At 36.3% G+C, this 16,774-nt stretch overlaps 1 protein-coding gene across 11 annotated transcripts in view; it reads right to left on the reverse strand.

Annotated features, from left to right (window-relative positions):
• Positions 1 to 16,774, reverse strand: part of ABI1 (abl interactor 1) — a 111,517-nt gene that overhangs the window by 24,006 nt on the left and 70,737 nt on the right. For all 11 annotated transcript variants that reach the window (XM_019749119.3, XM_019749121.3, XM_019749118.3 and 8 more), the window contains exon 3: positions 2,217 to 2,393. In XM_019749119.3, coding sequence (XP_019604678.1) covers positions 2,217 to 2,393 — 177 coding nt within the window. The remainder of the gene's footprint in view (positions 1 to 2,216; positions 2,394 to 16,774) is intronic.

The raw sequence follows: 16,774 nt of genomic DNA on the forward strand, positions 1-16,774 counted from the left end.
AATGTCTGGAATTCTACCGTGTCACTACATTTCACACCTGGATTTAGAAATTAAACTTGAATAACATTATTATCCTTGAAGATCAGATATACTAGAAATATTGTCAGTGATGATCTTTTAGAGAAATCAGAAAACTGGAGAAACAAAGCAGCAATGAGACTAGTAGGGAAAAAATAATTGTGTTTATATTTGTATAACACAGAAACAAAATATGGACAAATATGCCATATAATAGCTTCTAAGATATATTGTTCTCACAGACCACCCTCTTAACCCAAAAATATATTTTAAAATAGCCTGTGTAACAATGTGAGTGTACTTAAAGCCACAAAACTGTATACTTAAAATGGTTAAACAGTAAACTTTACCACAATTTTTTAAAGTTAGAAAAAGAACCCTGTCTAAAATATCTATATATACAAAAAGTAAACTGCCAAAATTCACATCTGTATACTTTCAGCATGTATTATGCTGTTTATACTTCCCATTTATACATGTAGGATGAAATAGTTGAACATTCTCACCCAAAATTTCCTTGTAAAATTAGGTTTCATCTTATATCCTACTAAGCACTACATATGTATTAAACTTAAACACAATTATTAGAGGAAGGATAATAGAGGATATTCACTTCGAAAACGGTGACAGAATTTTTGTTTATGAGTATGTATTGCTTTAATAGAAAGAAAAACCAAGATTAGGCAAAAGAGGAAGTGAATATGAGAGTTATGAGAGTGTATGTATGTGTGTGTGCGTATACCATGTTTCCCCGAAAATAAGACCTAGCCGAACCATCAGCTCTCATACGTCTTTAGCAGCAAACATTAATATAAGACTCGGTCTTATTTTACTATAAGACCGAGTCTTATCTAACATAATATAATATAAGACCAGGTCTTATATTAATTTGTTCCAAAAGACACATTACAGCTGATTGGCTAGGTCTTATTTTTGGGGAAACATGGTATACACACACACACACACACACACACGTATATGTATGTGTGTGTGTGTGTGTATATACATATACATATATATGTGTGTGTATATGTTTACCATATTTAATCCAAAGGTAAGTAATAATACAAAAGAAGTTCTTCCAGACTCTCAAAATCCAAATCCTGTACATCAATCTAGTCTAAAAATCTTAAAACTGAATTTAAGCTCTTACACAACCCGAGCCACATCTTTGGGTAAAAATACAAGAAACAAACAAGTAGCCTCCGCTACATTTGCAGTGTCCCAACATTACATATAACTTCCAAGCATGACAGTGAAGGGGAGATTCTAATGGTCTCAAAGGGAGTAGAATACAGGTCAGTGTTGTCAACTATACTCTCCTCTTGGCCAGGAACCCGATAATTCAGAATGCAAAAGGTCCAGCAATAGCACCAGTCAGATCAACCAGCTAGGAAAAGTGTCAAAATTCTAGCTGACTCCAAAAAAACTATTATAAATATTCTGAAGACCAGGAACAAAATCAAATACTGGTCCTCTAGGAAACGGACTATGAAATTTCAGAGGAATAGTTTATCCTGAGCAGAGAAAGCTAAAGAATTCAGATCATTCTAGATGTTCGTAAAATGACCCATGAATATCTGAAAAGTTGATGGGCTACAAGATGTCCTTCCAGAGCAGCTGATTCTCCCATGCTAAGAAATGGACATGGACAAAAAAATAATCTCTTTCCTAAAAGTCTGTTGGGGTGGGGAGTCGGGGATGGTGCAGAGAACAAAATTACGTAAAATTTTTTATTTTTCCTACATTGCTGGAATTACATCCACATCCAAACAGATGCACTAATACAAGCACATATTTAGGAATAAAGGTTTAAAATATTTATAAATTATTTTCTAAGCCAATCTGGAAATCACATACATTTTTTATTGTTATATATTTATTCATTAGTGAAAGCAAGACATGGTATTCACAACACAAATTTATAATATTAGTCTAGGACTCAAACGGCTTAATGAATAGCCGTTTCGAAATTTAGTATCTTCTTGGATAGAACCCATTCCACAGGTAAAAGTCTGCCCCAAGCTTAGTATAATACATAACTAATATTAAATAAATGTACTATGAAAATTGTAATGCTAGTTGATAGCTAAGAATATTTATTAATTCTTTAAGAAAATTATCTTTATCACCATTTTCCTACCCAAAATATTTATTAGATAAATTATTTCAAGTTAACGTAATATTAAAATGCTTACCTTGACACCATGGCCCACGTCATCCAGAACTGTATAGTCAATAGGTTTCCGAATATACCTTACAGGACGCTCCATATTAGCAGGTGCTATTATTTTGTGAGTTCTCGATGTATTCTTATTTGTTGTCAAAATACCAATCTCTCTTCGAGCCACTTTCTCCTTATGGATGTCCACGGTCTGTAAATTTAAACAAAGCAAGAAAATATTATTAAGCATAGTAAATAATATATATGATGTCCATATATATACTGGGTCATATATAGGTTGAACCATATGGTTTTGTTGCATGTCTTTCTAGTGAATACTGTATCTTTCCCTTCAAAATTAAGCAAGATAGCATTCTCAAGGCTCAAAACAGGGAGTATCTTAAAGGTAATTACAAGCACAAACTAATTTAATGGATTTGATTCTAAAACAATTCTCAGGAAAGAAATTTGGTGTTTGTGGGAAGGAAGGAGGTCCTGCTCTGAGTAGCTTACAGTGTTATGCAGTGAGGATGCAAACCAGGAAAAAGATCAGTAAACAAAACACAATGAGGTCTGCTATAGTGACACATGCACAGTTTATTACAAATTACTCTAAAGGTGTTCAGAGCAAGATACCTAACGAGGTTGAGATGGGTTCACTTAACAGGCTTTATAGCATAGGTAGGTTTTGAATAGGAGAGGCAAAAATGGAAATTATTAAAGGCAAAAAGAACTTCATGTTATAGACAAAAGTGTAATAGAAAAGATGACCAGTAAGCAGAAGTTAGAAACTGGCAGCATGCAGCCTACACAGTACTGACTTTTATGGCTTTAAAAACCTTTAGCTGCCAACATTTAAAAACTGGATAATAGCACATGAGCAATAATTACACAACTACTCAACAATTTAAACTTTGTACTACTACTGTGCTTCCCCCAAAATAAGAGCTAGCCAGACCATCAGCTCTAATGTGTCTTTTTTGGGGGGACGGGGGGGAATATTGGGGAACAGTGTGTTTCTCCAAGTCATTGTCCTTCAGTCTAGTTGTGGAGGACGCAGCTCACCTCAAAGTCCAGTCACCATTTTCAATCTTTAGTTGCAGGGGGCACAGCCCGCCATCCCATGTGGGAATTGAAGCGGCAACCTTGTTGTTGAGAGCTCACGCTCTAACCAACTGAGCCATTCGGCCGGCCCTCTAATGCGTGTTTTGGAGCAAAAATTAATACGAGACCCAGTCTTAATATTATATAATACATACATAATATTATGTATGATTGTAAGACCGGGTCTTATAATAATACATATATCATATATTATATTATATATTATTATAAGACTGGGTCTTATAATAATATATACATATCATATATTACATATTAATGTAAGACCGGGTCTTATATAATATATAGTATATTATATATATAATGTGTATTATATTGTATTGTATTATATTATATATTAATATAAGAACCGGTCTTATACATATATGATATTATATGACTGGGACTTATATTAATTTTTGCTCCAAAAGACACATTAGAGCTGATGGTCCAGCTAGGTCTTCTTTCCGGGGAAACATGGTAGTAATGGTGAACCAATAACAAAACTGGGTGACATCATCAGATCTGCATTTTAAAAGAGCCCTCTGAGAGAGGTGTTGAGAGGATAGTCAGAACAAGACTACGGGCAATGAGACCAGTTGGGGGGCAATTACAGTAGTCTAGGTGAGAAAAAGCAAGGAACTGAACTGAACTGAAGCAAGGGGTGGGGGAAAAGGGTACTGTTAGGAAAAAAACAAGTTTAAAATTAATGCTTAAGATTCTATTTCATCAGAATTTTAAAAATTGACTGGGAAAGAACCTGTAATCAAAAATGCTCTCCCAACCATCAACAAAACAGAAAGACATCCTACTGAACAGGAAAAGATATTCGCCAATGATACATCCAATAGGGGGTAATATCCAAAATTATAAAGAACTCATGCAGCTCAACATCAAAAAAAACTAACAATCCAATTAACAAATAGGCAGTGGACCTGAACAGACATTTATCCAAAGAGGACAGGAAGATGGCCAATAGGCATATGAAAAGATGCTCAATGTCATTAACCATCAGAGAAATGCAAATTAAAACCACAATGTCAGAATGGCTATTATCAATAAATCAACAAACAACAAGTGTTGGCCATGATGTAGAGAAAAAGGAATCCTCATGCACTGTTGGTGGGATTGCAAATTGGTATAGCCACTATGGAAAACAGAATGGAGGTTCCTCAAAAAATTAAAATAGGACTACCTTATGACCCAGCAATTCTGGGTATTTATCTGAAGAAATCCAAAAAACTAATTCGAAAAGATATATGCACCCCTATGTTCACTGCAGTGCTATTTACAGTGGCCAAGACATGGAAGCAACCTAAGTGCCCATCAGTAGACAATTGGATAAAGAAGATGTGGTACATATATACAATGGAATATCACTCAGCCATAAAAAAGGAATGAACTCTTACCATTTGCAACAACATGGATGGACCTGGAAAGTATTATATGCTAAGTAAAATTAGGCAGACAGAGAAAGACAAACACTGTATGATCTCATTTATATGTGGACTCTAAACAACAAAATAAATGAACAAACAAAACAGAAACAGACTCATAGATACAGAAAACAAGCTGATGGTTGCCAGAGAGGAGGCGGGTTGAGGGGCAGGGTGAAAAAAGTGAAGGGATTAAGTGCAAATTGGTAGCTATGAAATAGACTTGGGGATGTAAAGCAGAGGGAATATAGTCAATAATATGGTAATAACTATGTATAGTGCCAGGAGAGTACTAGACTAGTCAGGGGGATCACTTCTTAAATTATATAAATGTCTAACCACTGTGCGGTACACCTGAAACCAATATAAAATAATACTGAATGTCAACTGTAATTGAAAATGTTTTTAAGGGGGGGGGAGAGAATAAGAGGTTTAAATTTCCAGGTATAAAACAAATAAGTCATGGGGATGTAATGCACAGCATAGAGAATATAGTCAGTAATATTGTGATAACATGGTACAGTGTCAGGTGGTTGCTGGACTTATGGTGATCACTTCTTTGGGTATATAAATGTTGAATAACTACTGTGTACACCTGAAACTAATATAATATTGTATGTTACCTATATTTTAATAAATATCTTTAAAAAACAATGCTCTCCCAGCTCCAAAACAAGGTAAAGGAGACACTCTCCTTGGGTGTCTAGCACTTTTGCACATCTTACAAGAAAAGACAATGACTCCCTTTGCTCTGGATATTTATATAGTAAATAGCCTTAGAAAATATAGGGTCTCCTTGGAAAAGCAAACTGCAGGTTTATTTACTGTCCAGTATAATAAACATAATGTCACCCTGCAGGGCAAAGGTGAGGAAGGCTTACTGCCCATTATACATCAGATCTGGTCCCCTAAGCTGGGAGTTCCTTTCTCTTAATGCACCCAGTTGTGTGTGCAGGCATCACTCGGCTCTCTCTACAGAACCCTATGGAAATTGGGGCTGATTATCCGGCACAAATGCTGACGCACTGGCTACTGCTATTGCCATGAGTAATGATATCTCTTCTCTGACCCAAGAATCTCATGTCTTCTAATAATATGCATCATATTGTTTGTAGCAAGCTAACTGGCTAGCTTGCATGAAAGGTAAAATCTTAAACCCTTCACAATTTTTGAGTTTTAGCTTGAGGATGGCATGCTGACAGAGACAAAGCTTTCTAGAAATGGAATGAGAGGCCAATTAACAGGAACTGAGAGAATTCCATGGAAATTTGAGTCAACATGTTGACCAAACTGTATGGTCAACCAGGCAATGAATGGTCCTCAATTTTATTGCCTGTGAATGAGACTGAACTGAGGAAGTAATTTCGAGCTGAGTACCAGGAGCAGGTTCAAAGGCAGCAGGCTGAATGACGCCCTGCTCACTGCCAACTCTCTACCAAGCTAACAACCAGCCTCAGCAGGTCTGTCCTGTGAACAACTAGTACTAAGATCTGTCTGGTAGAGGGAGGGGGAAAGCACATAAGGTTCTATCCTAAACAGCAATGCACCTACAATAGGCATGAAAGGAAGAAAAGTGCAGCAACTGTGGTCAGAACCAGGAGAATCTTTAGAACTTGGGCTAGTTTGCTAGGGACATTTGGGGTGGGCACATAATGCATATTAAAGAAGAATGGCAACAGATGCTTTCTAACATATTGCTCAGCCCCTCGTACAGTCTAGTCTATTTTGTCCACATTCAATCCACTGAATGAGTAAAAGGCCTCAGCATTTTCTGACAGTGTGTCACAAGTCAACTATAGGACAGCTTTGGCCCCCTTGGGGAAATGTCCCTGGAATAAACTCCCTCAGGCACTGATTAGTCTTCTGGCTCTTACTATACTGAATTCGGTTGAAAATACTGGTAAAGGTGATTCACTGGCGAATGAGAAAATGGTCCAAAGAAGTCTAGATGAACTCTTGCTGTCAGCCCTGCCAGCCTTAGAAAACTTCCCTAATCCTGACGCTGAAATCAAGCAAAACTTGAAGAGATGTCTGTTATCTTGACAATGGAACAGCAAACAGCCCAAATTAGGTGGACTCCTAAAAAATCAAGGATGCCACTGTGCCAATCAAGCCCAAGACTGCCAAAGGGTACAAACCCAATGCCCCACCCACCCCAAAGAAAGCAGTGTGTCTGTAGCTGCTGAATCATGGTGTTCCCAAACAGAAGTGAATGATGTAATGATGACCTTGCCGCAAAATACAGGGCTTTGGGTGAACCAAAACCAACTCGGGTTTAATTGGTTGATCAGCAAGCAGCTACAGCACCACTCAAAATGCAAGTAAATGCACCTTGTTTAATGGTACAGAGTTGCTCTCTCCCAACCCCTCCCTCAACCCCATCCTCAGATGCTTTAAAGAGAAACATGATTGGGGTGGGGGCAGCGTTCTCCAAGTCCCCAAGGGGAACTGAGGACCAAATATACCTAGGTATACCAGAGAACTCTGAGAAGGGGAGGGACTCAAAATTTTATGGCTGTTAGATACCCATTTCTGGGTATTTAGCTGAAGAAAATGAAAACAGTAATTCAAAAAGATGTATGCACCCCCATGTTCATTGTAGCATTATTTACAACAGACAAGATACGGAAACAAGCCAAGTGTCCACCGATGGATGAATGGGTAAAGAAGCTGTGGGGTGTATGTGTGTGTGTTTGTATACACAGAGGGTGCCAAAAAAATGTATACACATTTTAAGAAGGGGGAAAAAACTGTACTAAAATTGTAATACACAACATACACATTTTTAAAAAGATGAATACAAGTCACGTTTGACTTCTGCAATGACAAGAGGTGCTCAGAGTGGTTACCATCAATCAGCATAATTTCAGTTTTTTCCTTTCCTAAAATGTGCATAAATTTTTTGGCACCTTCTGTATGTACGCACGCGTGCGCACACAATGGAATACTATTCAGCCATAAAAAAGGAATGAAATCTTGCCATTTGTGGTACCATGGATAGACCTTGAGAGTATTATGCTGAGAGAAATAAGTCAGAAAAACACAAACATTGTATGATGTCATTTATATGTGGAATCTAAACAAACAACAATAAAAACAAGCTCATAGAGGGAACAGGTTGGTGGCTGCCAGAGATGGGGAGTGGTCAAAAAGGGTTAAGGAGATCAAAGGGCAAAGCTTCCAGTTTTAAAACAAGTGAGTCATGGTGATGCACAACGTGGAGACTATAGTTAATAATATTGTATCGCGTATTTAAAAGTCGCTAAGAGAGTAAATTTTAAAAGTTCTCATCACAAGAAAAAGAAATTTAATAATTATGCATGGGACAGATATTAACTATACTTATCGTGGTGATCACTTCACGACATATACAAGTATCTGATCACTATGTTGTATACCTGAAACTAACATGTTGTTATATGTCAATTATACCTCTAATTTAATAAAAGAAACTACATACATACATACCAGGAATTTGTCTCCTGTTTCCAACACTTTAATCCCAGTCAATCTTCTATCATCACTCAACCTGGCTATTGCAATAGCCTTCGAACTGGTCCAATCTAGCCTCTTTCCAATCTGTCCTCCATGGTGTAACCATGGTGATCTTTACAAAACCAGTAAACTTGGGAAAACAAAATTAAAACATTGGAAGATATCCCACCTTCTTAATTCCTATTAAGAGACCATTGCACATGATTTCCAGTCTTCACGGGAAAAACAAATTCAAAATGGCTCAAGTTCTTTCCCTATTTTCCTCAAACATCACGGTGTCCACAACTCTCCTTAAAATCCTTTTTCTTCACCCTTCCTACTTCCCTCACACTTGCAAAACTATTCAGGACACTATTTCAAATTACTTGACATTTTTTCTCTCCGTCTACCTCTGCCCCAGTCTCCCAATCAGGAATCATGGAAGTCCAACCCAAAATCCATCCGTACTGCAACCCTCCCTATGGCAGCAGGTCGGAGGAGGGGGATGGGCTCGGAACATTTGTGTAGCAACAGATGCCATGTGTTCACCACGACAAAGCTAGCTTTCGCAGGGAGACTAATTCCTTCACATACTTGCATCCTCACTTTCACACTTTTTTCTTCATCTTTAGATAGCAAAAAAGGCAGTTTGATATGAAGAAAATTAGTTTTCAATTCTAATATACCGGAGAAGAAACTTAAGAGTTACGGCAGTTGAGAAAAACTAGAAGGCCCAGATGATCACCCGGCAGCCATCCCTGGACGTATGAGGCACAGCTGAAAACCACTGGTTTAAAAAAAAAAAAAAAAGCACAAACGTGAAATCAGAAAACCTAGGTTTGAACATTGGCTCTTTCACTTACTGGTTGTGAAATTTTATACAAGCTTTTAAACTCACTACAAGTCCATTTTGCTCATATAAAGTGGGGATGGGATAATATTAGAACCTACAATATTGCTTGATACAAAAAAGTACCCCAAAAATTACCCAAATCTGAATCTTATTTCAAACTATCCAACCTATAACCCAGCAATTAAGGTAAAGTATTTCTAAAATGTTGTTATGAAAACATGGACACATCACATTGTGCATCAGAAATATAATGAATGTTGAACCAGGAACATATTATGCTAAGTGAACTCAGCCAGACACAGAAAGAAAAAAAAAAAAACGGCATGAACTCACTTATACAAGGAATCTAAAAAACAAATCCAATGCATAGAAGCAGAGTAAACAGTGGTTACCAGAGTCTGGGGGTGGGGGAAAAGGAGAGCTGTTTGGCAAAGGCTACAAAGTTGCAGTTACGTCAGGACGAATAAGTCTAAGATCTAATGTACAGCATGAAGATTACAGTTAATACTGTACTGAATACTGGAAATTTGCTAAAAGTGCATTTCGGGAGGTCTCATCACACACACAAAAAGGAAACTATGTGAGAAGATATGTTAATTAGCTTGACTATAATCATTTCACTATGTATATGTATATCTAATCGTCATGTTGTACACCATACATACATACAATTTTTACTTTTAAAAATAAAATAAAAAGAAGGATGATGAATGTGAATTATGTTCAAATCTCCAATTTTGCCACTAGCAGTAACAGCATTCTGAGGACTCCTCAGAGCCAGTCTAAGGAGTATTAAAGTTCTGGAAGCCTGAAACTCAATGGTTCCAAGGTAAAAAAGCCCTAAAGGCAAAAAAAAAAAAAACTCACTTGAAAGAAGAAAGCAGATCTTACAGATGTGGATTATCAGTAGAACAAACTAGAGAACAGATGGAACCCCAAAGACAAAATCTGGTAAATGAAGCTCATGCTTGATGATTCAGCATCTGAAGGAGAAGTGATAAAGTCAAAATAGAATGTAGATGAGATAAATTTGGAAGTAATGGATAGACTGAACATGTTTGGGGGATCGCCTCTTAAGGCTTGAGTACATTCCTGAGACCTTATAAATAAATGCAAAGCTCACAAAGTCCAAGAACTAAGTTTAATATAGGATAGTGTTTTAACATCAAATGACAAAATAATAAGTAGTTTAATAATGTCTTTGCCCAGTTTTGAAATTAAGGAATGGTTCACAAAATTTTTTTAATTTGAAGTCTTTACATTTAAAAAACATTTTTTTGAATTTTGGTAATATGTTATATTGCACTTTGAGCACATAAAATGAAACTGTACTGCATGGTAACAAAGACATAACTGCAACAGTTTAATACAGCGCAAACAACGCCTTTGAATTTGGGGACTGTACGAGGCATAATCTAGAGCCAATATAACACAACTAGAAAACTCTTCTGACAGACTCAATATGGCTCAATAATATAAAGATTTGTGAGCAAGAATGAAGGCAACAGGGAACATAAGCTAATCAACAGAAATATTCTGCCCAAACAAAAACAAAAATTATCAAATACCCTGAATAAGGTGAAGAAATAAGGAAGCAATTAAATGACATATTAACCTGAAAAAAAATAATTATGTGGTTGGCCTTCAAAGCCAGGTACAACACACCCCCACCTACTCACAATCACACCTCTCTCTCATTTCCCCCACTCCAATGTATTACTAATGCCAAATCTTCCCAAACTGATCTACAGTTTCAATGCCTCCCAATAAAAACTCCAACAGGACTTTTCAGTTTCAAAATATATATAGAAGGGCAAAGGGGGAAGAATGGCCAAGACATGGTTAAAAAATAAACTAAGAGAGAGGCAGGGGGACTTGCCCATTGAGATTATAAAGCCATAGTAAGTAAGACCACTAGGTTCTTACACAGGGTTAAATAAATGGACCAATTCAACACAAGAGAAACTCAGAAACAAACTTCCTATATACAGTGATGGCGTGGTGGGAAAGAATGCGTTATTCAAATAGGGCAACTAGTTTGCCATATAGAAAGAAACACTGAAAACGGATCCCCACCTCACCCTAGGGAAAAAACAATTCCAGATCCATTAAATGTAAATGAAAATAAGTGGGATATTTATAATTGAGACATTATGATTAATGAGCAAAAAATCAACTATAATGAATGAACTATTATGAAACACAGATAAATTTTACACAACACTGAATTTAAAAAGCCATGCTAAACTACATACAGCACAAATCTGTTTTTATTAAAAACAAACACAAACAAAACTAAACAACAATTGTTTAGGGATACACATACATGTGATAAATTTAAGAGCAAGGAAATAATAAACACTCCCTTGGAGGTATGGATTGAAACACAAAGGGTAGAAGAAACAGAATTCATCATTTTCAAGTTAACTTTGGTGGTGGATTCACAGATGTTTGTTTTATTGTTACAAATTTTGTAACATACATTATATTTATTCTTTTGAATGTATTAAGTATAATATAGTTTTTCAAGTGCACAGAGAAAAAAAATGATTAAATTCCTGGAGCAGCATCAAAAGACTCCATAAAAGAAACCTCATTTTAGCCAGCCACATTTGGCATGCCAAAAAGAGGAGGATGGGGTCAGCGGAAAATTCAAGTAGAGGGAACAGCATAAGCAAAGGCAAAAAGGCATGAAAATACAACACCTACTCAGAGACAAGAGACAATTTAAAATAGCATGAATAAAAATAAGTTGAACTCTATGTAAGAGTTATTAAAGAAAGACTAAGGAAGAACAAAATCTCACAATTTTTTTTTAAAGGGCCAAGCAGGTCCTTTATAATATGAGCAGATCAGGAATTAAACAGATAAAATAAATTTTGTGGAAAGCAAAGGTCCTAAAGGAATGATTAAAATATTCCCAAACTGATTCTATTTAGAAAGGAAAATACTTTTTAAAACAAATGTTGAATTAAAAAGATAAATTTCAGAAGTAGACGATTTTAAGATTATCTTTTAAGATATGATTATTTAAAACTATTGTACAGAAATGCTATGTTAAATATGTTCTTTCCTTTCCCTATCAGTTTGGGGGGAAAAAGAAAACATTCTTTTAAAGATCTTCAGAAAAACCCTTTCTAATTATCAAAACACCAAAAGGCAGGCAGGAAAGAAGTATGACATAAGAAACCTACTTAATATTTCACGTATTTTCTGCAGTATCATATTGGAAGGCCAGCTGTCCTCATGACCACCTCTGCCAGTACAGGGACGGCATTATAGGTTTCAAGCAAAGAACCTCGTATAGAAGTAAAAGGCACAAGAAATGTTTGCTGAAAGAGTACAGAATGAAAATCAACACACTTCTGCCCTGAATAGAAAAAGGAGGAGTATGAAACGGGTAGGAAAAGTGTAAAAGAGTCCTGAGACAAGCCACACAGAGAAAGTCTTCAGCCAAGAAAGAGACAATCTTTGTCTGTTACTGCTTATTTGGACCAGGCTCTAGAAATGGCCCTATGCCCAAAACTCTGAGTTACAGAGCTTTGTTTAATAAGCTTGAAACAAGGTCCCAATCAACTGTGAAGTTAACTTGATTAAGAATGACCTATATATGCACACTATAAAATAGATCTATTTAGAAAAGATGAGCTACAAAATAAAGACTGGTGGGAAAACATAATGTAAAACACCAGGGTCAGATTTATTCTGAAATATTTTATCCTGCGAAAACTGAATCTGTCATTAAGACTTTGGCCCATACCCAATTTTTCAGTTTCACCCAATGACACTGTTCTGTCTCCTCCTGCTTAAGAAGACACACTACAGAACACTCCACATGGTAATTAGACATCCACCTCAAAAAAAAATCTGTGCTTAATTTAGTGATAACCATTTTTGATCCAAAGTAGGATTTAAGGTAAATATGACTTTTAAGAGACCATCAGATCACCGTTTATCTTCTGAATATCAGGTCATGAATTTGAACTTATTATTCCCCAACCCACTACTCCTTACTAGGTATTAACTTTTGTTTTAAAATTTCATGAATGTCTCTCCACTCTTAAAAAAATAATGTATTTAAAAGTCTGTAGATATGTCAGGCATTATATTCTAATGACTAAGAGAACGGCTTAGGAACCAGAATGCATACATTTAAAATTAGACCCTACCATTATTAGCTTGTGACCTTGGGCAGGTTAATTAACCACTCTATGCCCTCAGTTTTCTTACCATACAGATGAGATTTTAAAACAAAAAATTATATCTGCCTCCGTTATTATGAGGATTAAATGAGAGAGAAAAAGAAAGAAAGAAAGAAAAAGAATATGGAGAGATGGGGAAGACGATTTTTAAATGTCATGCATGCATGCATAAAGAACAAAATAAATGGTAGCTTTTATTATTATTCTCTGTTCCCCAATCTACATTTAAGTGTTTAACTCTGATTTTACTAGATGAAACTAAACCAGTTAAAGCTTATAGCCAACAACATATACAACTCTTCCAAGTAATCTTAGAAATTAAGAATTGTTCTTAACTTAGTTCATTTAAGACACCGTAGCTATATTAAACATGTAACAAGGAGTACAAATCAGTATTATCAAGAGTTGGATCCAACACTTTGAAAGGATTTGGATTCTACTCAATAGGCCCTTTTTGAGCTTCATTTCTTTCATCTTCATCAAGGAGACTTTTTTGATCCTATAATTCTTCTTACAAGTGATGACCACATTTGGGGATATTAACTAATTAGGACAGAAGCTAGAACCCCAAACACTCACAGACTGCAAGGCAATTTATCCTGAAAGAAAAATATAAGGGCGTGGGGGTTGGGTGGAAAAGGTAGGTGAAGGGGATTAAGAGGTCAAAACCTGCAGGTATAAATAAATAGGTCACGGGGGTGTAATGTACAGCACAGGGAATAGTCAAGAATATTGTAAGAGCTTTGTATGGTAACAGATAGTTACTAGACATACCACGATGATCATTTCATAAGGGATATAAATGTTGAATCACTATGTTGTATACCTGAAACTAATACACCACTATAAACAATATTTCAATAATATTTTTTAAAGTAAAGAAAAAAATAACCCTTGAGAGGCTCAGACTTTGGAAGCAATAGGTTCTCCAAACTACGAAAGTGAGGAAAGAATCAGTACCACAATGAGATACCACTTGACATCCACTAGGATGACTAGACAGACAGACAGACAGACAGAACAGTGTTGGTGAGGATGTGGAGACACTGAAACCCCCATACACTGCTGGTGGAAATGTAAAATGGTATAGCCGCTATGGAAACCAGTTGGCAGTTCCTTGAATGGTTAAAGAGTTACCATGTGATCCAGTAATTCCACTCCTAAGTATATAACCAATATAATTGAACACATATGCCCACACAGCAACTTGTGCACAAATTTTCATAGCAGCATTATCCATAACAGCCAGAAAGTGGAAACCATTCAAGTGTCCGTAAACGGGTAAGTAAAAATGTGGCATATCCATAGACTAGAAGATTATTTGGCAATAAAAAGTTAAGTACTGATACATACTACAACATAGATGAACCTTAAAAATATCACGCTACGTGAAAGGAGCCATCACAAAGGAGCACAGATTGCATTAATATGAAATATCCAGAACAGACAAATCTATAGATATAAAAGCTGATTCCTACTTGCTTAGGGATGGATAGAGAGAGAAGACGCGGGGATTGAGAATTAACAGCACAGGTATATATGGGGCTTCTTTTTGAGGTAATGATAATGTTCTAAAATGGCTTGTAGCGACAGATGCATAAGTCTGTGAATATTATCAAAAGTCACCAAACTGTACACTTTAAGTGGGTGAATTGTATAGCATGTGAATTTATCCCAATAAAACTGCTTTTTTTTTCGTAAGTGAGGAGAATTCAGTGAGTGTCGATACACTGAAGAGTGGAGTTCCCAGTCCTTCCACTCACCATGTTCTCAGAATGCTAGTGTTCCTTCACGAATACAGTTCTCACGAAAGAAATTAGAAAAATTCTCCACTGCAAAATAGAATGGCAAGAGACTCCTACATATTGAAAAATTGGGGAACCCATGTTCAAAGCCCAGTGACCCCACCCCACCCCTACCACCACCAAATGACAGTCTCTGTCACATATTTATGGAGTTTCTACCTACGCATTTTAGTTCCTCATTCTTAAATAGAACTTTTTCTACTTAAGGATCACCAGATTATTTAAGGAAACTAAGGGGGGTGGGGGAAGGACTAAAATAAACAAAAAACCTGAAGAAAAGATTTTGCAGACCAGAAAAACACTTCTAAAAAAAGAAAATATTTATATTATATGCAGAATAACAGATAATGCATTAAGAAATAAGAAATCAGCTTGTGAAAAATAAAGTAAGAACAAGAAAATTTGGTAGGTCTCCCATAGAGATGGAAACTAGGAAAAGAAAACAGTACTAAAATATTAATACTAAAGGTCTAATATCTGAACAGAACGTTAGAGAAAAGAGAACAGAGATATAGTGGGAAAGAAATTATCAAGCCAATAATACCATATCCCAAAAATATAGTAGCATAACTCCAGATAGAAAGTGCCCACCAAGTGCCAGCACCTGTACTTTAAAAGACCACACAAGTTATATCCCTGTGAAATTTCAAAACACCCCACCTAAAGAGAAGCCCAAAGGTTTCCAGAGAGAAAAATACAAGTTACACACAAAGGATCTAGAATCAGAGACAGAGATCAGACATCTCAGTTACAACACTGGAAGCCAGAAGAAATGGACTGTTGCCTTTAAAAGTCTGAGGGAAAATAATTTTAGTCTAAAACTAAGGGCAGTACAACATACTGATAACAAGCAGATTCTAAAACCCGATTGCCTGGTTCAAATAACGCCAATTAATAGCTGTATGATCCTGAACAAGTCACACAGCCTTTTTGTGGATCAGTTTCTTCATCTGCAAGATGGGATTGTTCTGAGGATGAATTAATTCACACGCAGGTGTTCGTGGTGTACAAAGCCTGATACATGGTATCCACTACGTAAGTGCTCTAGAGAGCAAGATGAGGTACAGAAAGCACTGATACAGAACTTGGCTCTTCATTATAATCCCTTGGATAGTATCTGACTGGCTTTTAACCACATTCACATATTATTGAAGGGAGAGAGGGAAGAAGGAAATTATGAAATGAAGCTCATTGATAATAGCTGGGTACAGAAGAGTATCTACATGCCTTTAGCTCAAATAAGACCCAAAAAAAAAAACCAAAAAAAAACACAGAAAATAAAAACTTTAATTGAAAGAGAACCACCTGACCAGAGACCGTCAAGACCGGAGGAAGGATGTGGTAAAGGAGTCTTGGTCTGGTTGAGCAGCAGAAGAGTAAATCAGGACAGGCTGGGTCAGATTAAAGAAAAAAAGTTAGTTGGTAATAAGTGTGTTCAAATAGAGAAACCGATTTTAATCACAGTTAACTGACAAGCTTTTTCAAAGATGAGATTCACGGAGGTTTGTTTTCTGATTAAGGCTAAAATAAAACCATTTTCAAGTATAATAAAAACTCATTAATATCTTGCTAACGTAAGGAACGCCAACGGAGGCGAGGCAATATGGCAGATTAGGTAACTGAAAACTTGCCTACTACAAACTATCTAAACATGCTTGGTAGATGAAAACGGCGTTTGTTTTTTTGAACTCATAGTTCAATGTTAAAGAGTTAAGAAAATC

The sequence above is a fragment of the Rhinolophus sinicus genome, chromosome 1, assembly GCF_057876585.1.
Source record: "Rhinolophus sinicus isolate RSI-liver-muscle chromosome 1, RSI-T2T, whole genome shotgun sequence".
Lineage (NCBI taxonomy): Eukaryota > Metazoa > Chordata > Mammalia > Chiroptera > Rhinolophidae > Rhinolophus > Rhinolophus sinicus.